The sequence below is a fragment of the Netta rufina genome (genome assembly GCF_964035555.1).
Source record: "Netta rufina genome assembly, chromosome: 15".
In the NCBI taxonomy this organism is placed as follows: domain Eukaryota; kingdom Metazoa; phylum Chordata; class Aves; order Anseriformes; family Anatidae; genus Netta; species Netta rufina.
In genome coordinates, this window is record NC_140138.1 from 9,587,195 (window position 1) to 9,614,235 (window position 27,041).

General features: G+C 36.2%; 1 protein-coding gene across 1 annotated transcript in view; it reads right to left on the minus strand.

Annotated features, from left to right (window-relative positions):
• SMG1 (SMG1 nonsense mediated mRNA decay associated PI3K related kinase) overlaps positions 1-27,041 on the minus strand; it is a 66,562-nt gene that overhangs the window by 34,040 nt on the left and 5,481 nt on the right. The window contains exons 2-19 of the mRNA XM_084296124.1: positions 23,196-23,359; positions 19,122-19,277; positions 14,459-14,595; positions 10,705-10,763; positions 9,854-10,067; positions 9,018-9,143; positions 8,841-8,913; positions 8,331-8,428; positions 6,584-6,757; positions 5,405-5,629; positions 4,680-4,781; positions 3,599-3,868; positions 2,891-3,021; positions 2,083-2,244; positions 1,606-1,724; positions 802-889; positions 613-714; positions 33-173 (exon numbers count right to left, since the gene is read on the minus strand). Of these exons, the coding sequence (XP_084152250.1) occupies positions 33-173; positions 613-714; positions 802-889; positions 1,606-1,724; positions 2,083-2,244; positions 2,891-3,021; positions 3,599-3,868; positions 4,680-4,781; positions 5,405-5,629; positions 6,584-6,757; positions 8,331-8,428; positions 8,841-8,913; positions 9,018-9,143; positions 9,854-10,067; positions 10,705-10,763; positions 14,459-14,595; positions 19,122-19,277; positions 23,196-23,359 (2,541 nt within the window). The remainder of the gene's footprint in view (positions 1-32; positions 174-612; positions 715-801; positions 890-1,605; positions 1,725-2,082; positions 2,245-2,890; positions 3,022-3,598; positions 3,869-4,679; positions 4,782-5,404; positions 5,630-6,583; positions 6,758-8,330; positions 8,429-8,840; positions 8,914-9,017; positions 9,144-9,853; positions 10,068-10,704; positions 10,764-14,458; positions 14,596-19,121; positions 19,278-23,195; positions 23,360-27,041) is intronic.

Consider the following 27,041-nt stretch of genomic DNA (forward strand, 5'->3'; position numbering starts at 1 on the left):
CAATGAATTTCAGTTTTAAAAGAAGTTCTTACCCAGTTCGATGAGAGCTTCCATATAAAATAAAACTAATGACATCAGAGAAATCCTGTGGATGGAATGTGTTACTTGGAGCTTTGCTCATGTGACTTCTTATAGCCAAAGAAATTTCTTGTATTTCTGTGTGGGTACGGTTACTGCAGGAAGAGGGGGAAAAACAAGTCATGTTATTGAATAAATCTGAAACAAAGTTATGCAAAAGAAGATATACATATGCATATATAATGACTGGAAATAAATATACTCTTTGGTGATAAGACACAGTGCTTTTAAGAGTTCAGGTCTTTGAGACAGACTGCAGGGCATAGTATTGCTAAAATTCTGAATAACATGGACCTTAGAACTATTCATATTTGCTGCAAGAAGTACCGCACTGTTTATCAAATTTGTTAACTACTTTGTGTAATAACTACTGTTCTTAAATCTGCAACACAGTAGAAGAGACATTAAGACATCTTGTTATGCATTTTGATTTTAAATTTGGAAAATATGGTAACGTTCACCTAGCATTTTTCAGGTAACTTTCATTAAGAAACCAAACCATTACCTATACTGAAGTTAATCTGAACAACTTACCTCAACACCACATCTAAAGGAATTGACTTCAGAAGTTTTCCAAAAGCTTGCCTTACACGAGCACCACTATGTACTAGTTGAACACGACACACATCAACACATCTGCATCACCAAAAGAGGGGAAAAAAAGGTCATAACATTTCCATTAACAGCATAATTCAAATCACATACATAATTCTGTGCCATTACCTTTGTAAAAGGTCATCTGGTAGGGACGAAGACAGGGCATGGAGGCTACTACATGCTTGAAGACAAATATTCACATCTTCCAAAAGTGCTGAATTAAGGAATTAAAAGGAAAATGTCACTTGGCTTGAATTAGATAATTTACACATTACTCTGGTAGTAGAGGAGCACCTAGACATTTTTACAGCACAGCTAGTATAGACACAGGCTTTACGCTTTATTTTTATTTTGATTTAGTTAACTGGTTTTACTGTACCAGGTAAATACTTAGTAAAAGAAAGTCACTTGTCTTATACGTTACTTATGTGGCCTATTCTGACCAATGACAAGATTAATTTCCTTATGGCCTCCATACACTGGCATTATGCATAGTATATTTTCAGTAAGAAGAAACTAAGATCAAGTTAGTTAACTGCAAGCCTTGGGAAGTTATTGCTCCTGCTACTACTATAGGAACAAATGCTTTTGGTACAAGCTATTTCCAGGATATTTTGAGATCCAGAACAATATAACAAGTTATGGAAACGTTCCACTGTTTTTGATTGAGTAACACAAAATCTTACTTGCAGGATTTGGCACATCACTGATGGTTTTGGAGATTAACATCACAATCACAAAGTATTATTTTAAGAAAATAATCGTTTGCCTAATAGGTAGGGATGTGTTTAAGAGAAAGGACAGAAGGAGAGTAAGTCCTTGTGCCACACAAACCAGAGGTACCCCTAAAATTAATCATATAATCACAGTCACTTATGGAATCATGCCACATAAAAGACAGTTAATAAATATAAGTTAGTTCTATCTTACTGTTTGCTAAAAGTCCTTTACAAAACTTATGGAAAGATGGGAGAGAGAATAAAGGTGCATATGTCTCTGATTTTTTCATCAGAACAGCCACTTCCAAAGCCCATGTCATTAGTAGTTTCCTACAAAAAAGGAAAAATATTAGTTGCTCTATGCAGTTACAGAAAGCTATCTTTCAATATACCTTAAATTACACTTCAGGTTACAGATCAGCATCCTTTCAGTAAAGTTTGATGGCTCTGCTTTTAATGTATAGATCTTATAGTAGTTTCCATTTTCATAATTTTTGTAAATAGAAGTGAGCACCTATTTCTGCTCCCTCCTCCCCTCCCAGATATTGTTATTTGTGTTTCATAAGAAATACATACTTCATTGGTTAAAGTTACCCTAAGCTTTACAGACAAAAATAAGACCTATTTTCTGAGTTAAGATATTCTATTGATAAAAACACCTCCTGATTAATAAGAAAATGATAGTTACCTGGTATCTTGAGTAAGGTTATCCTTCTTAAGCAGTAGCCCCAAAAGGTTTAGTATGATTGAGAAATGTTTTTTTGTTGCTGTGGTTACAGTACTTATAACTGCTCCATCAAACAGAGAGGGAGAGGAAGAACTGAGGCTACTGGATATGAAATGGTCATGCCTGGATGGAAAAGAAAAAAAATATTAAAAACAAAATGAATACTTCATCCAAATGTACAAGAGAAAAAGAAAGTTGTAAAAGTTATATATACACACAACATTATAATAACATTATGTCAAAACTCAAGTATTTTGATGCTTGGACTAAAAGAACAAAGCTGTAGTTTTACATCAGTCCATGCAGTCCAATAACCTGGTTTCAATGGTGGCTGATGTCAAATGCAGAATGAAAATTCACCCAAAATGAAATATGTACAAAATAACTTTAGAACTAGTGTAATTCCTTTAGTTTTGACAACATTAACAAGGTCCAAAGTGTGCTTAAATCTGTTGTTTGCTTTTCATTGCCCCTCCTAGTAAGCAAAATAGTAACCAATCTTTTGTTATTCACTTTCAAAGTTCTCCCTCAGTTATCTCTATTCAAACCCAAGACTCTTAATCCCCACTTTGAATAAAATGATCAATTTTAAGGCAGGATACACTTTATTAGCATTTATCTACAAGTTATGAAAGTAAAAACTGATTAGGCTAGTTTGGGCAAAACCTTAATGGCAATAGTCTCAAATTTATCCCCCCAACAATATATTCCATTCAAGTAAGTCTATCCTAGTCCTCTTAAAATACTGATGAATTATTAGTCTTCATACCTGGAACAATGTGAATATAATGTATACAGTACTGCATACTGGACAGCAGGAAAATGAACTGCTATGTCACCATGAACAATCATCAGATTTTTACTCAGTAGTGCAAACACAGTTGGTGAAAGGGCCCACATCTGTAAGAAAAATTGCAACATAAGCACAGAAACATAATAAATAGTATCTATTTTGAACTGTAGCTTCCATACTGTTAATTTTTAATTAATTTAATTAATTTACTGTATTCTGTGACAGTAACTCCATTAATTTCATAATCTTCTCAGTTTAAAAAAGGGGAAAGAAAGTAATTACAATATGTTAAAAGCACATTGTTTTTATTTGGAATAAACTGTAACAAATATTTTCACGTGGCTGATATACTACCAGCAGACACACTGAAGATGATTTTATCTGTCTCGCTTTTCACAAAGTAGAATTACTCGGACAATATTGTAATCAATCTAAGAATAACCCTGGTAAGACACTCTTCCCTAGAAACTACTTTTCATTATGCACAAACTAGATATAAAAACCATCTGTTCCATTTCCTCTAGGTTTTAATTCTGGACATCTTTTACTATAACCTACTAGGGAACAAATACGATCATTTTAATTATACATAAGTACTACTAGTGAAATATATTATGATATATTTTAAGTTAAAGTGAATTTGTGCAAGAAGTATTAAAAATGATCTGTACAGTTTTTACTCACCCCAATTAATGAATTTTTAGCATTTCCAATGGTACTTAGGGCACTGAGGTCAAATATAACAACAAACTTTGCATTATCCACACTGAATACATGCTTCTTGAAAGACTCATGCTGGATTTCAGAACAGGCCTCGGGAAGATGTAAACTATAGAGAAGACTATTTAGGGCACAGGTCATTTCTCCTAGAATCAACCTGTAAGCAGTCTCCAAAACAGGAATGTTCTTCAGGCTCAGAACTGCTTGATATACAGCATGGGCTGCTGCAACAACCTTGGGAGTATGAAATAAAGAAACAACTGATTAGTCCGAAATTATCTCCTGGTTTCAGCTAGAATAGAGTTAATTTTCCTCATAGGAGCTGGTATGGTGCTGTGTTTTGGGTTTAGGATGAGAATAGTGTACATTGCATACCATGCAATGTCGTACTGAGCAATTGTATGGGGTGGCTGGCCAGTGTGGGGAGTGGGGACTGCTGCTTGGGAAAGGGCTGGGCATCAGTCAGCAGGCAGTGAGTAATTGGAATGTGTATCACCTGCTTTGTACATATTATTATTACTATTATTATAATTATTGTTTCTCTTCCTTTTCTGTCCTATTAAACTCTTTATCTCAACCAACAAGCTTTTTTTTTTTTTTTTTTCCCCCAGTTCTCTCTCATTGTGGGGGTAGGGGACAGTGAACAGCCAACTACCCAGCCGGGTTAAACCATAACAAATCATAAAATATATTAATTGCCAACACAGAATTAAAAGCTGTGATTCTTTATCTATGAATAGCCTAGTCTGGTACTCACACCTGTCTTCATCTCTCTGTAATTAGGTACTACTCACAGAATCCGTAGATAGCTTTATAGACCACCCACATAGTGCACACCAAGTATGAATGCCACATGATCTACAGACCTCTTTATCTGGTATGACAGCAAACTTACCAATTCCTTATCAAATCTAAATGCCAAAAGCAAGAACTAGCTACATCTGCTTTCTCATAGCTTATTTAAGATGAATAGAATTTTCCAGCTTAAAAAATACATTTTAAATGCATTAAGACTGTTGTAATACACCTGTAAAGTCACTCTTACCTCTTTTTCCTTATGATAACGGAGTACAAGTAGTTTAGACTCTGGTATAAATAATTTCTCTACAAACGAAGATGGTAGCTTTGTATTTATTTGTTCAACAATCTGGAGATAAAACACAAAATAAATACTTTTAACTATCCAATTTTTTATTACAACACAGATTATTGAAGTTGAATCAAAATAGTTTTTCTAGCCTCTATATACTATAGCTAGAAAAAAGCTTCCCAATAACACAAGTATTTTGTATTTTCTTTCTCAAATGCACATGCAGAGAATTACTTTCAGGCTTTAACATGACAGCTAAGAGAGAAAATTGCTTGAATAACCTGCATCCATATGGGCTTTCAAAACTTATGACCTACTTTTAAGAGCTATGTTTTCATTTCTCAGGTCACACCATAAGCAGATATATAGTAGATAAATAGAACATATTAGCACTAAGGTTCTGAAATTCATCAGATGGGGGTATCAACTGCAGAGACTGAAAGCCAAGCAATGCAGAGGAAAAAAGCACTCATACTAAAAACTAAAAGCATAACAACCCAACAGCATAAACAAGCTAGCAGCATAAACTACATTAAAGAATTAAAACAGAAGGATTTCTTGCTTGTGGTCAGGAAGAGTTTTAAATAAATATATATAAAACATATGCAGAAAAAAAACATTTTGCTTAAAAAAATAACATTTTCTAATTATAACATTAATAATAATAAATAAATACAAACCAGTGTCAACAGATTCAGTACTGAAATGATATAATCAGTGCCACACGTCTGACAATTTTCCATTTGATCTAATCCATATGTAATAACCATGTCACAGTGTATAGTCATACTTGGATCTAGACTACCAAGTAAAACACCAACACATTCATTGGCAGCTGTGAGTACTGCTTCAGAGAAGAACACTTGGTTTGCTGCAGTCACACATCTCATTACTCTGTACAGAACCTAGAAAATTAAGAAAAACACCCCTAAATTAAGATCAATTTAAAAAAGAGTAACTGCTTGCTATTTAATTATACGGAATTTCCATTTGATATTCTATCTCATAATATCTGCAGCAAGCTATATTCTGTTAAAAGAATATTCTGAATAACGTACATCATGGCGTCACACCCCAAACGTGTAAGAAAATAAATGTACCTTTGACTGCTTGGTTTCTTACTCAGTTAAGGGCTTAGATAAACCTTCTTGCATCACCAGAATCCTCTGCAGATTAAGACAAGTTACATAACTGTCTTGGCTTTAATTGGGAAGTCCATACCATTATTTATCAGAGAAAGTTTTTTTGTCCCTAACAGAACTCTGTAGAGGAATATATTCCAATTGTGTGGCTATTGATGGATGAGCTGCAAGATTCTTTGTTTAATCTATTTGGAAGTCATTTACACACTCTACAAGTCCTGTTACAGAAGGATAGCAGTGACTTTTCATGTTGTACAATAGAATAGTGAAAACTCAGTAAAAGTTCTCTCTAGAATAAAAGGGCTTTGCTGTTATATTTGGCTTAGATGCAATTTCAGCATGAATAAAATAAAAACTACGTTTTATAAATTACACAATTTGAATTTGAATAAATGGCAACAATATGGTTACAAAGGCAAGTAACACAGACACGAACCCTGCTACACAAAATCAAAATGCCTACACAAAATTGTTGGTTTCTGCTACATATGATTCCAATATGCCACTGTCACAACGTATGTCTTAATATTTAATACAATTCCCACAGCGTATTTCTTCAAGGAAATACATTTGCTTAAAGCTGAGAATACACATTTATAAACTATCAAACATGCACACAACTCAACATAAATAAACAGTAAAAAACCAAAACAAACTGTCATTGTATGGCAATAAATCATGTCAGCAACAAAGAAAAACCAAAGCTTGAATTCTTACATCAGTTACATATGCTTCCGTAATTGGAGGTCCTCTAATTGGGCTGAAGCGTTCCCCAATACTCCTCACCACAGTACTGAACACCCGAAGAAGCGCAGCCAGTTTAGGCAGGGACACTGAAGGAGGAGGAATATCTTCATCTACTGATTCTCCAGAAGCCACATGGCTGAGGTCCTACAGTGCACGTTTTATATATCAGTATACATAATTAGCAGTTATAAGTACTTCTGATTATTTTTAATCACAAATTTGATTTTTTGTATGTCTACTTCCCAGACACATTATAGATACTACAAAGTTGTAAATGTATTTAGACAACAACTTCACAGAGACAGGATAGAGGCACACAAAGATAAGCAAGTCACTGAACACATGGAATTCTATTCAGTAGTTCAGCTGCTGCAACAGAGTGCTCTTAGGCTATCTTGTAAATGAAAACAGAGGTTTATTTATAAGCCACTGTAGCATGTTCTGCTGCAACAGTTGCCCGCACACTTTTACCACTCTCCCAGACAATTCCCAGCTAGGGGCTGGCATCGGGATATTTGAGAGGCCATTCCCAATACACTGTTTACATGCAGCCACCTTCATCTGGAGACTGAGTTTACTACCAGGCTATCTCATGCCAGCTGGCAACAGTGCTGGGAACCTTCCCAGAAGTGCTGATCTCATTACGACAGATATTGTCTACCCCTCTGCAAAGTAAAACACACTAGCTTGAACCACCTTCTCCGTGATTTAAGTTAACATGTTACCTTAAGGCTCTTCCACAGGTAATATGCACATTGTCCAGTTCAGTGGACAAGCTGATAAGCACTGATTTACTGTGCTAACTTAATAAGCTAAAGGCTAAGTGCACATATAAGTACACTAGCAGAACTGAATGATTTATTCTGCTTTTAGTGAAACAGACTGCGCAGGAAGTACAATCTTACCCACAGAATCTGCAGGTAAAAACAAGGCAATTTTGATAGCACTTCTGTTAACATATAGACTGTAGCACAATCTAGTTATAAGCATATATACATGAGCACACATACATTAAGATCCCTTCCAACAGTCTTGGTTTAATGACAACTTCATACAACAGAGTTTATATTAACAAGCAAAGGTTACAGTGTCAATGCAAAGTATCTGTTAATTTAATATTTTTTTGTTTTCTAACAGGTTTCAAAGCTCCTGCTACATTATTTTCTGCACAATATATCCTGTTACTTTGTTTAAAAAACAGGTTTACCATTAAGCATGGAAGCATTAAGAATCTCTTTCCCCACCAATAGTCACTTCTTCCAACAAACTCTGAGGCAAAACGTCTTCAGGTTTTTAAAAATCAAAGTATTCCTGTTTCACTAATTACTTTGATATACCCAGCTCCCCAACCTCATCAGGTAAATATGCATATTCTTACTATAGGCAATTAATAATCTAAGTGCAAGGAAAGAGCCTCAAGTTGGGCCAGGGGAGGTTTAGATTGGATGTCAGGAAGAATTTATTCACAGAAAGTGTTTTGGCATTGGAACTGGCTGCCCGGGGAGGTGGTGGAAGTATTAGCCATCCACGAGCATTCCAGAATTGTCATTCTATATACACTTTGAATACGCTCTGAATTTGATCCTGTTTTCCCCAGAAAAATTCTGTAATTTCCTCTTCTACAAATGTAATACATCCATAAGTCACATCTATGTATTTATTTAATAAAAATTTATAACAGTAAACTCTGATGTATATATAATAAAGCCTTATTTACCTCAGCATATGCTTCCATATCTTCTAAAAACTGACCCAAGAGTGTGGTAGAAAAAGTAAGATCAGCCACCCAGAAGGGCTCCAAGCTCTGCAGCCACCCTGTATCAAAATACCATGCGGATTAAAACAGGGGTACAATTTAATATATAAAAATGACATTTTTGTAAAGTACAATATCTTTACCACAGCATATTCTGCAGGTACATCAAAGATAAGCTCATTTTTTCATAGTTCTTGAGAATTAAGACCCGTAAACCTACTAAAAGTTTTTAAGGAGTCACACAAAGAATTGACGTTTACATGTAGTCTGAATAAACATCCAATTTTTCCATCTACAACATGGAATGGCAAACACAAATTTACCAAAACATTAGGAACAAAATGTATTGTTACACAGCCAGAAACTCATGTTGGTTTTGTCAACTTCCACATCGATAGGACCCAACCTGTGTAAGTAAACCCACACCTCCTGCAAGCCAGACTGGACATGAGCAGCTCTGGACAAACTCACCGGACACCTGTTGCGTCAACGAAGGTTTCTGAGTGTGATCTATATGCCACCCAACCAGTATGTCCACTGTGTCCTGAAAAGCAGTTTTGGGGAAGGGAAAAAAAGAAGGCTGGTTACCCAATATGTTACAACAGCTATTCTAACTAAGAGAAAATGAAGAGGACATCTTAAGCTTACCCTAAAATTGGTGCTGAAAATGTGTGGGTAACATCGGGACACCAAAAGTATGCACTTGACACATTTGCACAGTAACTCTGGTGTATCCACATTTTCTAGAATGGACTGCAGGCTAGTCATTACAAGCTAAAAAGTAAAAGCAAAGCTATTAGACATTTCACTTCATTAACACACGTGAAACAGTCACAATGTAAAGACATGGATTTACTCAACATTCAACATTTTTTAGCAAGCTACTTGAAGTCAAACTTCTCAACACTCTTTTTGCTGGGAGGAAAAGAGTAAAAAGCATCACATATAGGGCTTTGAAAGAACCAATTAGTTGTTTCTGAGTTTGTTTCTCCTGCTGAACCTTTTTGGCTCTGGAACTAAAATATTAAACTGCAGCACAGACCTGAATGCAGTTCCACACCCAAAATAAGACCCTAGAACTAAATCCATGGGATCAAGTATGCATGCATCCTGTTCTGTCCCAGATCCAGAAAAAGTTCAACCTAGACACTACAAATAGGAGGCGGCAAATCAAAGCAATTAATACACTGCATAGCATTCCACTTTTTTTTTTTTTTTATGTGTTTGTTGATTTTTTTTTATTATTCTCAACAAAATTCTTCATCTTGAATCTGCAACATACACTAAAAAGTATCATCGAATTACGTACTAAGACCTGACATTTTCTTCTAACAAAACCAAAGAACTCCGTTCAAAGTTCCCTGCCAGTTTTAATTACACTTATGTCAACATAGTATTACCTTTTGTTCATTCTAGTTTAAGAGTTAATTTAAGCATTGCACTGGAAAAATCATTAATATTCCTGCTTAAACTTGTAGTCTTACCTGCATTAAAGATGAAAAGGCTTTCTTTTCTCCTACAGTCTCTAGTGCTTTGTAGGTTGCACACAAATAAAGAAGTTTAACTTCATCTTTTGTGGATGAGCTGAATTTGCTAAAAATCCATTTAAAGATCTTCTCAGCCTCGTAGCTCAGAGAAGCACAAAGAAGGCCAAGACAGCAAGCTCCTTCCTGTCTCAGTTCTTGAAGCAATTTGCTACTGTATTTTTGGGGAGAGAAAAAAAAAATGAAGAGTCTCCAGACATTAAAGCAGAACATAAAAAATCAAGAACAAATTCAAACATTTTCTCAAGCAGAAAAATACATGCATAAATGAAGTTGCTTCCCTCCAATTTAGCTGCTACATTGACTATAAAGTTAAAATAAAAATGTGAAATAATTTTTCAATGATATATTATTTCTATGAAATAAATCAATTTAAGTAAAAGAACAGAATAAATTGGCCAATCTACTTGCAACATGCTATTCAAGAACAAATTCTTTTTGTACAAAAACCTTAAGACTAATTTAAAAGCTAGATTACCACTGCAGCATAATACTACACCTAACCAATTAAATGTAGCTGAGAATTCATGCTACCTACAGCATAAAAGCGACACGTGTACAATAAAATTCTCTCCATGAAGTGTACTCTAGACAATACAACAGTATCTTTGGTATGCCTATGAGTCTTAGCTTTCCTCCACTTCTGTCCCATTAATAATTTTTGTCATGCCCACGCAAATTAATGCATCCTTTAATCTTTTTGATTTTTTGGAAATCAAGAACTTAATGCCATTGCTTTTTTTTTTTTTAATTCTTTAAAACCTCTAAACTGCTTAAATTTTCTAGCTTACCTTTCATTGAGTACATCATGAATGGCAGTCAGGATATTATCCAGTTGTTTAACTAGTACCTATAATATAGGATACATAAAAGGCATAAACATCATAATGCTACAATAACTTGTGCAAACTAGGTCCTGTTTACACCCACATTAAGAACACCCCTGGCAATTCTGTTTGCTAATAGAATGCTATTATGCTTTCCATAGCCACTGCAGACTAGAAGGAACTATATTAAGCAATACTGCAATATTATCCTACATGTTGTATTTCATATTTATTTCCAGTAGCCACGAAAATACACTGGCAGCCTGCTATCGAGTCTTGTTCTAAATTTAGTTCTTGTTAATAACATTACATCATAAACGTACAACTCACCATACAGCTCATCAGGAGCGTCTCCTGAAGACCTAGTCTACATTAGTAACTGAGTGTATCAGCAGAATATTTAATTGATCTGATAATAGCCTAGAGTATTAGAATTTCTCCTTAGGCAACACTTACAGAGAAATGGAGTACTATTTTCTAGGGATGAAACATTACTGATGAACCACTAATTCTCAATAAGCATAACCAATTTTTTTCTTAATACACACTGAAAAAACAATAGAGGTAAGTTGCGAAACAATACATTTAGCTACAACGCTATTACAAACAAGGTACTATCAAGAAGCTCTTTTGACAGGTTAATTAAAAGATCTGTTCTCTTCTGTTTAGAAAAACATTAATCTTCTAACACGGTGAAGTTATTTAATTTTTGTTAAGTTCTGAGCACTGGGAGGGAGGGAGGTCCACATACTTGGCCCCTCAAAACTCACACGGACATTTTAAAAGCGTGCCTGATGTCTGCAAAAGAGGCTACAAAAAGAGGGGAAAAAAGACTTCTATACAATTTAGAAGCTGGAACACAAGGGTATTACATGGCAATGGCACTGCCTAGTTACTTTTACTACTTCACTTTGTTCAACATACCTACATTTTGACCCCAAGACCAACAAGAACTCTGTTAAACTAAATTTAATGATGTAAAGAACTGCAAGAATGACTGCTAGGTTAAGAACCATCCTTTATGAAACACTACGCTCAACACTGTGGGATCACTTGATAGTTGATCTTGTTCTCATTAGCTAGCTGGGAGAAGTTTTAAAAAGTTTGTGACAAACTTTTAACGTTCTGCCTGCTCGTGAGTACAAACGTTGTCACCACCAAGTTAGGCATCAGAATGGCAACTCCTGCATGTCCCGAGAAATGAAATAAAAATGAACCTAAATTACAAAAAAAAAAAAAAAAAAAAAGAAGTGTTTTGTGAATATAAGAACAATTGTTTTTTAAAAGAATAGATTTTGAAAACATTTACTTTCCAAGCCAGTGTATTAACAAAGATTTTGTTTGAAATCCAAGCTGGACTACTAGCTAGGCTTGCACATGGTCTGTCTGCTTATGCCTATGTGCACAGAATCCAGGTCACACCCTTTGGAAAACAGCAGAATTGCCAATGGTCAATTAACTTAGAGTAACAGAAATAACCAAATTTTAAATATGGATAGAAACAGTCAACTTTTGCAGACAGATTTTAGACAGACAACTAAGCTATCACAGCACTGCCTCCAAGTGTGTATCAGGGTATTTAAACTTGTACTTTAAACTCCTGCTTTTTAAATAACGCATGGGTAACTCTTAAAGTCGTTGTCCCCCCCACCGTTCCCCTCCCCCAAAAATAAAAGGAGAGGTGTCAGACAAAAACCTCTTAATACTTTACTTCAAGATAAGTAATATTAAATATTCATATCCACACTGGGATATACTTTTATCCCCCCTGTATCCTTCAGAAACACTTGAGGATATTAGAGTTCAACAACCCATTAAAAACAAAGGTCTATGAAACAGACTGACTTTGTTCCTCCCCTACAAAAGAGGATACACATACAGAGGTGGTTTTTTATTTTCTCATTTTACACAATGCCCAAAAATCATGGGCTCCCTTTCAAGTTTAAAGGACTCAAAATATATATATTCACCACCTGGAACATTACATCCTAGTTTTTTCCAAAGAGCACATTGTGTTTCTCCTCAAATGCTTGATAAACATCAGGAATCTTTAAGGATTCAGGGCTTCCTTATGTTGCCAATATTTATCAGTATCTACTAAGATGATTACTATAACCAAGATGACTGAAAAGCAGAAGCTGGTACCAAGCAATTGTTTTCAAAAGATGCTGCAGTTAATTTTTAATACCCGTAGACAGAGTTTAATCTCGCAAATTTCAAAAACAGATGGCCAAATAGATAAGTATGCATCAATTACTGAAAAACATGGGCTGCAACTGTCACACTTACACTCCTCTCACTGTAAAAGTATCTTCTACACAGATATTGACAAATTCACTGCCTTTAAAACATCAAACCTGTAGCATCAAATCTCTGCAACACTCCCAGTGTCAGAAATTGTTCCTCTGTCCAAAAACAACTTCAATGGACGCAAAGTGTTTTTTGTATCAGCAAAGCCTTAGTGAAGCATAAGCCAATGATGTTACACACAACAGACAGTTTAACAAAGATGCTGCCCTCTTCCTAGAAAAAATCTGTATTTATGAAAATTCTGCAATATTCCTGTTTCTTAAAAAGCAAAACAAGAAGTAATTTCTTTTCCATGAGATTGCAGCTTTGCTCATGAAAACCAGTAACACGCTATCAGACTTGCAACCTGAATCTGGACAAATACCCATTACAACAGCTGACTTAAAATAACCGTACACATGCCTTGAACTCAAATTACCAAAAAGATGTCAAAGTGATGTGAAGCCTCCTACTCGTTCTACCAGTCTCCATCATAGCTATGAGCACACACCATGTCACAAACTCTTCCTATTGAACAGTTATTGAGAAAATATTACAACAAAACAGCACCATTCACTTCTCATGTTCTCTGAAGTTAACCTCTACTTGCAGTACCTTTATGGTTCAAAGGCTGACAGGTAATGGTCAATTAATTGACAGTTAATTGTTTTGAGCAACTTTATTCCAGGTGAGATTCAGATTTAAGTGAACATTACTGTAAGACCAATTATAAGAAGACTCTTCACTTGAATATAAACCATGGAATCAAAGTATTTTTTAGTATTTCCATTCTTCCTCTCAAGAGTGGATATTGGTTTGTACCACACAAATAATCATCCTTCCAAAAATGAGGTGTCATATTTACTCCAAAGGATTAGATTGACTCTTCTTCCTTGACCAGCATACAGGAAGCTACTGAAAGAAGCATTGATATTCATCTGAGGATGCTACACGAATCAAATGGGGATAGCATGCTCCTGGATAAGACAGTAAGAGAATTTCTCCTGTAACTCAGTTTTTGTATACATTTAGCCAGAAAGCTCAGTAACTATAAAACGAGCTATGCATGAGACTGTAAATATATCTGCACATTTTTAATTTAAAATACAGAAACAGCTCTTGAACAAGATAACAGCATGTTTGGTTTGCTTTTTCCTTATTTTCTTGGTAAAGGATCTAGAAGGTATTTAAAAGACCAATCAAAAAACCAAACAAATGAATGCCAGATTTACTTCTACAGCTCACATACTCAATAGGGCAGTTTGTCTTAAATAATCAAACAATAAAAAGTTTACCGAATGCCAGAAAATGAACAGACAATCCAGGAATACACTTTCCTGGATTGTATATAAAACATACCCCAATACTCAAATTTTAAAAACACAGTTTTGTAAAAAGCTCCAGTGCTGGAAAAGTAAAACCTACTAACCAGTTTGTTTTCTGGTTGCTGAATGAATTCTTTCAGTTGCTTTACAGTAGCCAGTCTTCGGTCTCTGTCGTCTTCCCGAGTAATCCTCCGAAGAAGATTTGACAGTCGAGACTCGTCAGAATAAGACAACGATCGCTCTGAAAAAGAAAAGACAATTATTTCTTGTTTCTACAGTGTTCTATCAACAATAGCTATATTGCCTGAAATGGGCATTTACATACTCAATAAGACTTTAGTTTATTAGCTTTTTTCCTAAATTACTATAATTTGTCTTAAAGCTAATACAAGGAAAATAAAAAAACAATTTAGCTACCAAAATACTTCATCTCTTCCAGCAGACAGACTAGCACCTGACTAGAATGATTTAACCTCATCGAGGTTAAAACGGATTTCTAGCTGAACGTATGAATAAAATAGTTCAACAAATAATATTTAAAGCAAACCTTTTGGAAAAAAAAAGAAAGCAAGCTGTTTCTTGAAGCAAAGAAACAGATTTAGGCTCAAGCGACCACCAAGAAATAGCATTTTCTCTGTCATTTTGGCACAAGAAAACAGATTACGGTTAGTCTTCTGATACCTAGAAGGGTTCTGCTTTGAAAAGGAAAATATATACACTTGATCTGTAGAGGAACGGAAGCATATATCTGTGCAAAGGTGCAGCGGCTACTCATTAAGTCTTTTACTTTAGCGGATCATAATACAGGAGAACTAGCAGCATCCCAAGAAAATGGAAAACAGCATCTTAAGAAAACACTTCCTATAAGCTGACCAGCAGAGCTACTCATACTAGTGAAGAAGGTCACAACCCGATTTCCCTGATTTAGATATCATTTGCAATACATTCTTCCTAAATTTGTATGAGTAACTCCTCTCCCTTTTTCACAAGAAGAAAGCAAGGTTTCTTTTCCAAAGATTGACATTAGATATTTTTGTGGTGATAAAGATCAGAAGATTCATGGAACATGAAGATTTTCTTAGTCACTGTGACTATTATGAGAACACAGAGGGCTACCACAGATGACTGATCTCGCTGCTATGTAACACATCAGTCATTCCCACGAGAATACCTTCTGCATTATGGTCATGAAGAATATTCTCAACCTTACTTCCAGGTCTTTATTTTTTGAATTTTAAAAGAGTACACGAATAAAATCAGCTTTAATAATCGGTTTCTCACCAGGCATCAGTTTAAGCAATGAACTTTGAAGACACCTGACATTCTGAAAGATTAGGGAGGCTTAGCAAACATTAAAATAGCAAGATGAGTATGAGGATCAAATATACATTTTGTTCCTAGCTAGAACATCTACATAAGACATGCTGAGATGTTATCTGACAGGTATGAAAAGAGCTTGTTTCAAGATGTTACTGATTTTACAGAAGACTAAGGCATTCATATCCACTGAGGAAGAATTACGTTTATTTTCCCTTGCTTTATCTTGAAACTGCAGTCTTTGGTAGTGGAGGAAAAGCTGCGTGGCTGGTGAGAATCACACAAGGAATCATGATCAGAAGAGACATCTTCTGAAGCTATATTTGAGGTCTTCCTGAGTGATGTTGCCATCCCAAGAACTACAATCCACACTAGATGATTGCTCGCATCTGAGGATCACCTTTTATTTCTGCCCAGAGTTCAGCTAGCAGCTGTAGCTGAAGGCTTGCCTGCCAATGGTCAATACATAGCCAAACTTCAGAAAAGGGGAGCTGGACTCATATGGGAAAAAGAATTCAAATCAGCCTTGGAAAAGAAAGAAAAGGACTGCTACAAATGACGCAGCATGCCCAGTGGTGTCCCACATCTATCATTTTCTCGGTAGGTCACTAGACCTTTAGGGAAAAAATTGTATTTGTTTTGAAAGTTCAAATGGAATTGTTTGGAAACAAAACATGCATAAACGAGAACAAAAGTTCTTTAAAAGCTTGGTTAAGGTGGAAATTAATTCAGACTACAGTACACGTAAAATGTGCAACTGGTATCCATAAATAATTCCATGCGAACAGTCTAGTAGGAAAATACCTTGTCATATATTAAGCTTTCATTCAGTAAGCTGAACAGAATCTGCATGTCCTTCACTGCTACGCTGTCCACATATGAAGCCTCTGAAAACAAAACGATGAATCTATCCTTGAACAACTCAATGCACTGACAGCCCCTCAACGCAGTCCTCTCCTCTTCAAGAAAACAGATGTGGCTCATGAGAAAGAGAATTGCCTACTCTGCAGTGTCTCCAGCTACACTCTGCTGAATGCTACCCTGGACCACAGTACGTGTCACCTGCCTCTTTTTTAACTCCCAGCTTATGCTGACCCCTGACACTTCACAAGCACGAGGGAAAGTACACCAGCACGAGCTGGGTTAGGTCACTAGATATTGCTCTTGAAGGGCAAAACAGGATACAGTGGTTTGGAAGATACTGAAAGCTAGTATTACTATTTTTTTATTTTTTTTTATTATTATTATTAATAAACAGACTCTAGATCTTCGCAAGTTATCTCCTATCCCCTGAAAAATGTTATTTGGCTCTTCAGTTTTAGAAGAGCCAAATTTTTTGTTAATTTTTTTCTGAATTAGTCCAGTTTCCTTGAAACCTTGAATTAGTTAAATCCACATCTTGCAACTTTTTAGTGCTGTCTTCTCTGTGTTTATCTTTTTGCTTATAATCTCTTCATGGAAAACTGTCTAATTTATTTTGAAAACACTGCAGTGTCCTACATTAAAAAAAAAAATCCTAAAACCAGAACTGTATAAATAAGCCTACCAAGGTTACTGGTAGAAGAGAGACATTTCACTGCTGCTAGAACAAGACATCCTATTCAAAACTCTCTACTAAAAGCAGCTTTTTTTTTTAAATCAGTTACTGCCTGATAAACATTGACATTACTCCATAAAACAATAACCATTAACTGTCTGTTGAGCCATAATCATGACCTAAAAAAAAAGAACAGAAAAGAATACAATAACCATCAACATGACTGACGCTATCCAATCAAAGCACTGGTCAATGAACACCTGCATAAGACTTCCATTTTGTGAAAAATCAGCAAAGTGTCAGCCATATGACAACTAACTCACAGAAGACAGCCATTTACATTTAAACTTTCTGAATGCACACACCTATCAGACAGGAAAATATACAATTATTTTCAGAGATCAATATAAAATATTTCAAAGATCCTGTTGCAACATAATCCCAATTTACAGAAGCTATCAAAAAAATCAGAATGACTTACTGAAACCTAAAAGCATCATGAAGACACCCCAGTTAACAAGGAGACTCAAAATCTGACATCTAGAGAAGGACAAAATACATATACAAGCATACAAGTCATAGGTAGTGACTTCAGCCATACAAGATTAACATTTTACTGATTGAAGAGGTGCTCACATACACAGAACACTGAATTTTCTGCCAATACTAACAGCAAATTCCCCCACAATTCCACTACTAAAAGTATAATTTATACTTAGTTATGTTGGACAATTCTCTTTCCTCTGCACGTATGTGACTTAAGACACTAAGTACACTGAAAAAATTTAATGTGAAGATATCAGAACAGGATTACAAAATGAGAATTTAACCCATTCCAAAGATCAGGCCTATGAAGCAGTCATGTCACTGCTTGCACCTCAGTTCCTCCACCTGCAAAGAACACTGAATAGGCTTTTCTTTCACCTCTAAAATGTAAAACCCCACGTCCCTGTATGTTTAAAAAGTATCTGGCATAGAGTAGTCATAGTTTTTCTGTCAGTGGCTCAGCTACCACTTATAAATTATAAGTGATGCAATAAATGACAGTGCTTAGTCATAACTGAGTTTCTATTTTCTTTCAAATGTCCTTGGAACAGTTTTTAAGAAACAAAACAAAAAAAACAACAAAACAAAAAATGCCCTCCATGATTTAAAGCCAAACTGTGGGAAAAGTAAAGCCTTTCTTCTCAAAATACATGCCCAGCATTCTTGCACCCTCTTGCAAGACCCTTCCAGGTTCCCTTTCGTTTCCTCCTCTTCTGCCTTCAGCTCCTCCCTGGTCTCTAATCTTCAGCTGAGCAAGAGGTAGCACGAATTGTGGCTGGTTCAGGAGTACACATGCACTGGCTAATCAGCTAGTACGATGCGATGACTGTTGACCTGCAGGCCAGTGAGAACAGATAACGGCTGAGCTCGCCGTTAGGCATTTTCCCACACTAGGGACTCTTTATTGGCGACTTTTTACCGAAGCATCTATTTTCAACAAACCTAAGAGCATATTCACTGTCCTGGAGCCCTTGGTCTCTCTGCCAAATTTGGCCACATTAAGGTATCAAAAGCTTTTAGAAGGAAATTGAAAAACTGATAGTACAAGACTTCTAGGTGAGAGGTCTAACCCATGCAGGAAATCTTGGTGTAGGGAACAGTAAATATACCTTTCTTTTAGCCTTTCTGAAATTCCATTCCTTACCTTTACAGAGAAATAAAACAATTTAGAGTTTGTTTGTTTTTTTTCCCCTTTATGTTTCTTTTAGAAACATTTCTGAAGATGACAGTTTCTGTCAACATCATCAAATTGTACATTACAAAAAAATCCACATAGATTGCCTGACCATAATCAACTTTTCACATTCTGAACACGAGAAGTTGCCAAAGGAGAACCACCTTTTCTGGAAAAATTGTAGAATCCTTACCCTGTGATTTCCTCATGTCTTTTGTGGCTAAAGCACGATTCCCATGCGGAACACTGGTAAAATCAGGATTGGTCACATTGTTAACTCTCAGCTCTTGCCCCAACGACTTCCGACCATAAGTATTTTCCCCAGATCCTCCATTGACACTGTAGCCACCTGTGGGAGAAGCAAGGTGAGATTAAAACAGGCTAACAAACTACACATTTAGTAGGGTAGCATGTTCTGAGTTATTCAGTTCATTCATATGCAAAGCAACAGTCCTAACCTCTACCATATTCTTTAGTTTCCCTTTTCACTTTCACATGCAAAAATCTTTTTTTTTTTTTTTTTTTTTTTAAAGTTTCCAAGTCACACATTTGGAATCTGATCATTCTTTCGTGAATATGAAACTCCACTGCAATAGCTTTTTTAAAAAATAGTGTTTTTTTTTTTTTAATAGATTTCACTGTAGTTGATGTTCTTATTACTTTTCACCTTGTATTTTACAAGGCCTTTCACATTGACCTGCTATTAAACAAGGCCTAGATGTATTCACTTATTTCCTCTTTGATTATGCAAATCAAATTTCAATTCTGTTTTCATTATAAATTCACAACACAGCATCAGTAAAATGGCCAAAATAACAGAAAGCTTTGAGAAAGTCATGGATTATTCTGATGATGACACACAAATTGAACAACTTTCCTTGAACACACAACAGTCAGTATTTTCACACATTAATACTGACATTATCATAAAAAATTGCATGCAATCCTACATTCTCCCACTTGAGATAAACATAGTAAATCTTCAGTAATGATACTAAATAGTAGTAAGTGTGTTGTTCAGAGTAATGCAATCGTTTTTACTCCCAGATCCCCAAGTATCTACATACTCAAATGATGAAACCGAGTTGTTTTTTTTTGTTTGTTTGTTTTTTCCCTCCAGTCTGCCACACCACTTTGAGGGGCAGGTCCTTCCTCCACACTGTGGAGAAATAAAATTGCCCACTGAACCTCTTCAGTACTTCCCTCAATGTGTTAGAGCTCACGTTTGTGGCCAGCTGCACAGCCAGCTTTCTAAAGTGCCCTCCCTGCTTGAGGCAGTGAAAAAATCACTGAAAAAAAAAATGAAACCTGGAGCAACAAAAGATATGCAAGACTTCTTTCAAAAAAGGTATTTCCACAATTCCACCTGCAGTGGTACATAAAAGTAAGCCTGGGGGCAAGGAGAGGTGGCTCTGTGTAAGAGGAGGCAACCTTCTGAGACTGAAGGATGAATAAAAACATCCAAACATCAAGGTGAATCTGGATTTTAGTAGATGTAAAAAAGAAATGTCATCTTGAAGGCAAAATTTTTGATAAAAAGAAGCTGAGAACTATCAGTAGAAGTTTGGGCAATTTTACACTCACAAAACTGCCTTACCATTACAGAAACTCCTATTCAAAATCTCAGTTATAGTTACTTACACCTACAGTAAATATAATTTATGTTTATTCTGATTTACAACATTAAACTACATTTTTAAACAAAGTAGCACGTATGCCACCTTAACATTATTTTGTCATAACAAACCAACACCACCCTATGAAGAAAACAACATCTAACAGCAATAATCGTATTTATGAGTGTACAGAAGAATATCAATAAAATTCAAAGCAACAAAAAAATTAATTTAACTGGAGACATCAGATAATCATGCATTCAGAGTGGAGACATCAACTATCAAAAATATACATGCTACCAAGTACAGAGAGAGTTCTTGAAGTTATTTCATACACTCCCTCTAGTGCACACAAAAAAATCCCAGTTGTTTTTGGATTCTTGCTAAGGAATTGGTATTTGCTACAGTATTTCTGACATTATTTGAAATGAATTAAACCAAACCTACATTATCTCTTGATGTATACAGAGTACATTTTTGGTAACAATATCAAACATAAAATTGCCATTTTTTGAATAATTAGAAACAGCAGGGCAATAATTAGGTTTCTAGGCATTAAGGCTGTAAATATCACATTATTATTCTCTTCAGACAGTTATCTGCTGGTCTGAAAAGTTTTTCAAAATCTTTAATTAAAATTACTCTTAAGTTAAATAAGTCAATTTAAATATCAAATCCGAGACCAACTAAGAATACAATGAGCTATGTCACTTATTAAATTTAGCAGAAATACACAGATACTACAACATGGATACTAGCTTTTTTTTTTCCAGTAAGGATGAGCACATCATATAGCAATAAAACCAAAAGGCAGAAAAATGATGCTGAAAGAGAGAATATCTCATCTTTATAAGCAAACCCCAGGAGGCCTTTGATTTAGTTTAAAAAACTTAAATCTGCAAATTCACCTGTCTTATTTTGTAAAGTAAAGGAGAGAAGACAAAGGTGAGAGATCTAGCTGCAGTCTTCCACTAATTAATGTGAAAGATGGTTTAAAAAAAAATAATTTAGAGATGCAGAGCAAAAGGACAGGAGTCAACAGTCATAAATTGTAACAAGGGAAATTTGAACTGGATATGAGAAAACAATTCTTTACCAGGAGAACTAAACAGGCTGCTAAGGGAGAGTGCAGAACTGCCCAGCCTTGGGGATTTTCAGAACAGAACTTCCAGAAATGATCAAGTTGGAAGTAATTTTTATTTTCAATACCAGTAATTGGAAAAGTTTCTGAAAGATTCTATGTCTATTATGACATACTGTCATCTAGAAGAGAAAAGCTAAAAGTTCTTAAGATGAAAACTCCATGTTGGCAGACTCCAGCAGAGTAACTGAAAATTCTCAGTTAAAGGCACTACTTGGCATCTGTAAGCTTACAAGTTTCTCCCCAAATAAAAACGAATTAGAAATACCTGAACTCTGGTTTTACAGTACAGAATATCCTAATCATCTCTTTTCAAGTCACAATCAAACAAAATAGCTGAGATAAGGTGCTGAGCTAGCAGAGCATGCCCTGTAAAATACAGTACTTGAGGGAGAGGGAGGTACATTTTCTTCTCAGCTGGCACTTCCCAACATCTTCACAAAAAACTACCTTACTGAATTCGTATAAACCTTACCATTTCACTACACTCCTACCACATTTCTAAGTATTTAAGAATAACCTAGCATGTTTGAATCACAGTAGAACTCTCCACATTAGCAAACACACTGATAAATAAATGTATCTGCTTTCTAATAAGTTTCTCTGCTAAAATTAACAAGCTCTGAAGGTTCACAAGGTATGCATATAAACAAATACCTGTTTCATGCTCATTTATCCTACTCACAGAACTTATTCCTTGTAAAAAAATAAATTAGCATCACTGCACTCAGCTGTAACTTTCCCTGAGATGCAGAATGCAGTTGTTTACAGAAGTTAGAGTAGACAAGATGGGGGAGTGTAAATGCTTCTGAGGTTCCAAAACAAAAACTTCACACAAATATTACTCTGAGATCTGGAGTTCACTGATCCTGCATGTCTGAAGAAAACGTGGCCTAGAAAGTGATTGTACAAGTAAAAAAAATACTCATATTTCATCTCTGTATTAGAATTCAGAATACAGGTTTATTTTTCATAATGGATACTATTTTAAATTTTCAGCTGTTTTTTAGAGAAAGTATTCCCCCCCTCCCCAAAGAAAAGACAGGCAGAAAAAAAGTAGAAGTTTCCATTCACGACAAAACACAGATCTGATCCCCAAACTAAGATTCCAATTTGCTTCAGTAAAGCTGCAAAAATTGTATATCTGAGTAGTAGTCCATTTAATCAGGCAGCCCATTTTCAATACCAGAAGCACTAGACACTATGCAGGAAAAAATTACAGCTTCCAGACCAGACATACCCAGAACACTACTCCTCAGGAAAACGTGCTTAATCTGCTAACATACTATGACTTCTCTCATATTCTTCTCTTAATGCAATGGCATATTGTCTCACCACTCACATCAGCCACAGCTTTTCTTTGATCCCTGATAAAAGGGGATTGTATCAGCTCACTGCATTTTTATTTTTATTTTTTTAAAAGGAAATAAGGTTTCTCAACCATTTCAAGTTTACTGCCTTTCTCTGAATGTCCCCTCGTTAATTACACATCAAACAGCAATCTGTGTACCTTTTTCTTCATTCTGTATGTCAGTGTGGACTCTGATATCATCGTGTCTTTGTCGAGACACCACAGCTGAATTTGAGGGTTGTAATCCATAGGAGGCAGAACTGCCCCGATCTCTGGATGAGGAGTATTTTAAATTGTCCTGGTCAGCTGATGCACTGTCAGTTCTATAAAGAGAAAAATATTTTTTTTTATATATGGGTATAACAGGAGTGGGATTCACATTTTCACTTTTAAAAGCAACATACTTAAATGACAATCCCAAACGTATCTTCCTGTGTTAAAAAATGTGCATGTCTAGCCTGCTTTTTAAAAGGTGACCTTAAATTCACATTGGGATTAGAATTGATTAATTAATACAACCACATGCAAAGGAAATGCACTCCAGTGTGTCAGTGCCATGTGTCAGGATATTCTCAAGTATATTTTCAGTTAGATGTCCACACAAGATATAAGGACAAGTTACTTCCAGAAGGGAAAAATAAAATACAGTTAGGAATAGCTCTATACCACACTGTCTGCCGTTTGTGGAAGTCATTACTAATCCACAGATGAACATTTACATAATACAATATGGGCCTTCGTGAGCAATGCAAAACCAGTTAGTAAATGGAGGTGTTACCAGCATGTAACTGATCATCAATATAGAAATAACATATTGAGCTTTTGCCAAAAAAACTGCAAAACAAGAAAATAGGCTTTACTGCGGAAAAATGTAATGTAAATTAACAGCTGTTATCCTTTAGAACAACACCTGCAAATAAGTGATTTAAAAAAAAAAAAATCTGCATGAAGCTTAAACAACTCGTATCAGAAAGCCAGTTATATCCCAGAACAAACTTACAAAGGACAAGGTGAAAATTATGAAGACAACTGGCCTCCCTGGACAGACCAAGTGATTTTGTTTTTTAAAATACCGTTACTTTAACATAGTATAGCATTTGTATGCACGAGATTTCAGATTTTAAATTAAACCAAGCACCATAAATTCATTCTTTCAAGCAATACTGGAGGTTTTACATTAAAAACAGTAAAACAATACCCATCCGAAACAAAAATTGGCAGAATTTTGTACATCTCAGATATACCTGGAAGCACACTATTGAAGTTACAGCAGTTTGTGTGTTTTGTTTTTTAAGCAAACTCCAGAGCTTTGGATAGCTCATACAGTTATTTAGCAAAAAGCAGGACATGTAATTCCTTTTTGCTGCTATAAATTCACTACAAGTTCTTGGGGAAAAAAAATACTTCATTTTTACTTTTTAAAAGAACACTGTGTTTAGAACCGGTAGCAAAACTCGGGGAAAATGAATTAAATACATCTCAAGGCCAAAAGGGAAAAACAAAGTGAGATAAAGATTTTTGAAAGCTACTGGTACTTCAGCTATCTCAAAGGCCTGCTGTTTTCAAACACAGCTCTTCCTCTGTACGACTGGAAGAGTAACATCATGAGGGTTCCTATTTGCAAAGACAATTGAAGAAAATCTCCAGGTATTTTACTACCCCTTTGAGAATGTTAAAGATGATATACTATCAACTTGGACAAGGGTTCAAAAGAAGAAAATTGTACTTCTGCCCTTTTCTCTGAAGCATCAAGTTCAGATCCCAGATAAAACTTCCACAGTGAAAGGCTGACCCTAGGTTCGCTTGGCAGGTGCAATTGCCTTTTGCTCTTTCGATATAGACATTAAGGCTATTTCATTCTGCAGTCACCCTGGCATCACAGCTACTGGTCTGTCGATCACTTGCTGGGACTACTGCATACAGCAGGCTGCTCCACTGGAGAGGCAAATCCTTGCTGCAACTCTTGGCTCGTGACGGTCAATCAGGATTGCAGAAATACAGCTGGACCTTCATCACTCACCTAAACTATGTTGAACAACCAAATTCTGCAGGGTTTCTTCAAATGGTATGAGCTTTAACTGTGCTTACAGCGTGTACAAGTTCTCCTACCAGTTACACAGCCCCCAGATTTTTTCCCTGCACTGAAACCTCGAGGGACTCCCAGCCCACTTTGAGGAAGGGCAGTCTCTTACAGAGAACTCAACTTGGTTTAGCCTTTCAATAAAAGGCATGGACAGATTTGCAATTAATAAACTTAAGTACTGATGGGTTCTTAATAGCATACCTCCCTCCCCAAAGAGCATTGCTTTTTTTCTTTAGGGTGATGGTGCTGTACGCTGTATCATCTCCAACTGCCAAGCACAGCCTGCAATTCTCAAGGCTGACCGCGAGCTGATGAAGCATTCAGCTCCATAGACTGCGTGCCCCAATCAGCTAGAGGACAACACGTGTTCTCAGCTAACCTTGGCACTGCCTTTCAACAGTCTGTAGTATTTCCCATTGTGGCAAAGTACGTAAGGGCATTGTTTCTCTGGGAAGAACTCCACACTTAATTAGTCCTGTCTTTGGGAACAGATTTCTGCAAGCTAACCAGCTCACAGCTCATCACCCAACCAAAAAGGTGAGTAAGATCTTATTTAAAATACATCTTTTCCCTGCCACGTATCCCTGCAAGATACACTAGTTCCCACCAAAGACATTTTTCCCACTACAACAAATGTGCAGTTTAGATAACCAGCAGTTTCTGCCCTTTCTTTACGACACAGAAAGAACACCCCGTGGAAAGATATTGCTTTCCACAGAACCAGGTTCTGGGACCCAGCTGGCCTCCAGGATCCGCCGTGACCTGAAGGGTTCTGCATGGAGAGAAGCCTGGAGTAAGATTCACCCGCTGCAGGCACCCCAGTGGACACCAGGCAACACGAAGGACTGTGCTCCTGGCTGTGTGCTGCCTCCCAAGTTTCAGCAGGGCATTTCTCCTGCCCACATGGCAAATCTTACACTGCGCTGTGCCAGACGGCAGGTGAGCTTACGGGACAGACGTAACACTCGCTGTCCTCTTTCAAAAGGCGTCTGTGTAAACACAAATTTATCACCTACATACGTTGATGCTGTCGCTGAAGTGAACACACACAGCACACCAATAAAGTCAACACAATGCTAGCAACCGATGAGCAGAAGTACAAACACAAGCATGACATCAGACAATGCTGGAATGGGAAACTGCAAGAATGAACATGACATTGAATTGAATTGTAACTTCAAAAGCTCAATTGCCACTTCGTGAGATGCTACTTGGCTTTATTTTCACTTAAAAAGCTCTCACTGATGAAGTGAGTTTTCAGTTGGGCCTGGTGGAAGACTTCCTGACAGCCACCAACACAGGCCCAGCTTTCTGCACAGGCTGTTTTCACAATGTCACTTACACAGAAGGGATCATGTTCAATTTTCCTGCAGGGCAATTTTTAACTTGGTTTTATCTGTCAGGAAATAGTTCTTCTGCCCAAATATACTGAAATGGTCGCTGCAGTTCCCTCAGAGAAGGCCGCTTTATTTTCTGTAGTTCCGAGGACACACAATAGGAACCCTACACACCCATTAGTGGACAAGGCCATCTGATCCCATCAGAAGTATCAGCAAGGTTTGACTACACCAATTTGTACAACTGAAGAAAGCATGGCTGAGAACAGTTAGCTTAAAAAAAGTCTTTATCTAGAATAAGCAAAAATAGGCTGATCAAAAATATTGTTTCTTTGGTTGTATGGAAACCTTGAGAATTTGGGTCCAAGAAACTTGTAACAAGCAATCTGCCATAGTGTTTGTTATCTGTAATTCTTTCTGAGCGACTGTACCATATGGATATTATTTTGAGACAAAAACTGCTTAATTATTCTATTCTATTTTACTTTATTTCCAAGTACACACTTGAGATGAATGATTTATTCTGATACATCTATCGTGTACTAGAGATCTTATTTAAGTCAGTTTGATTATTTGCCAAATTTA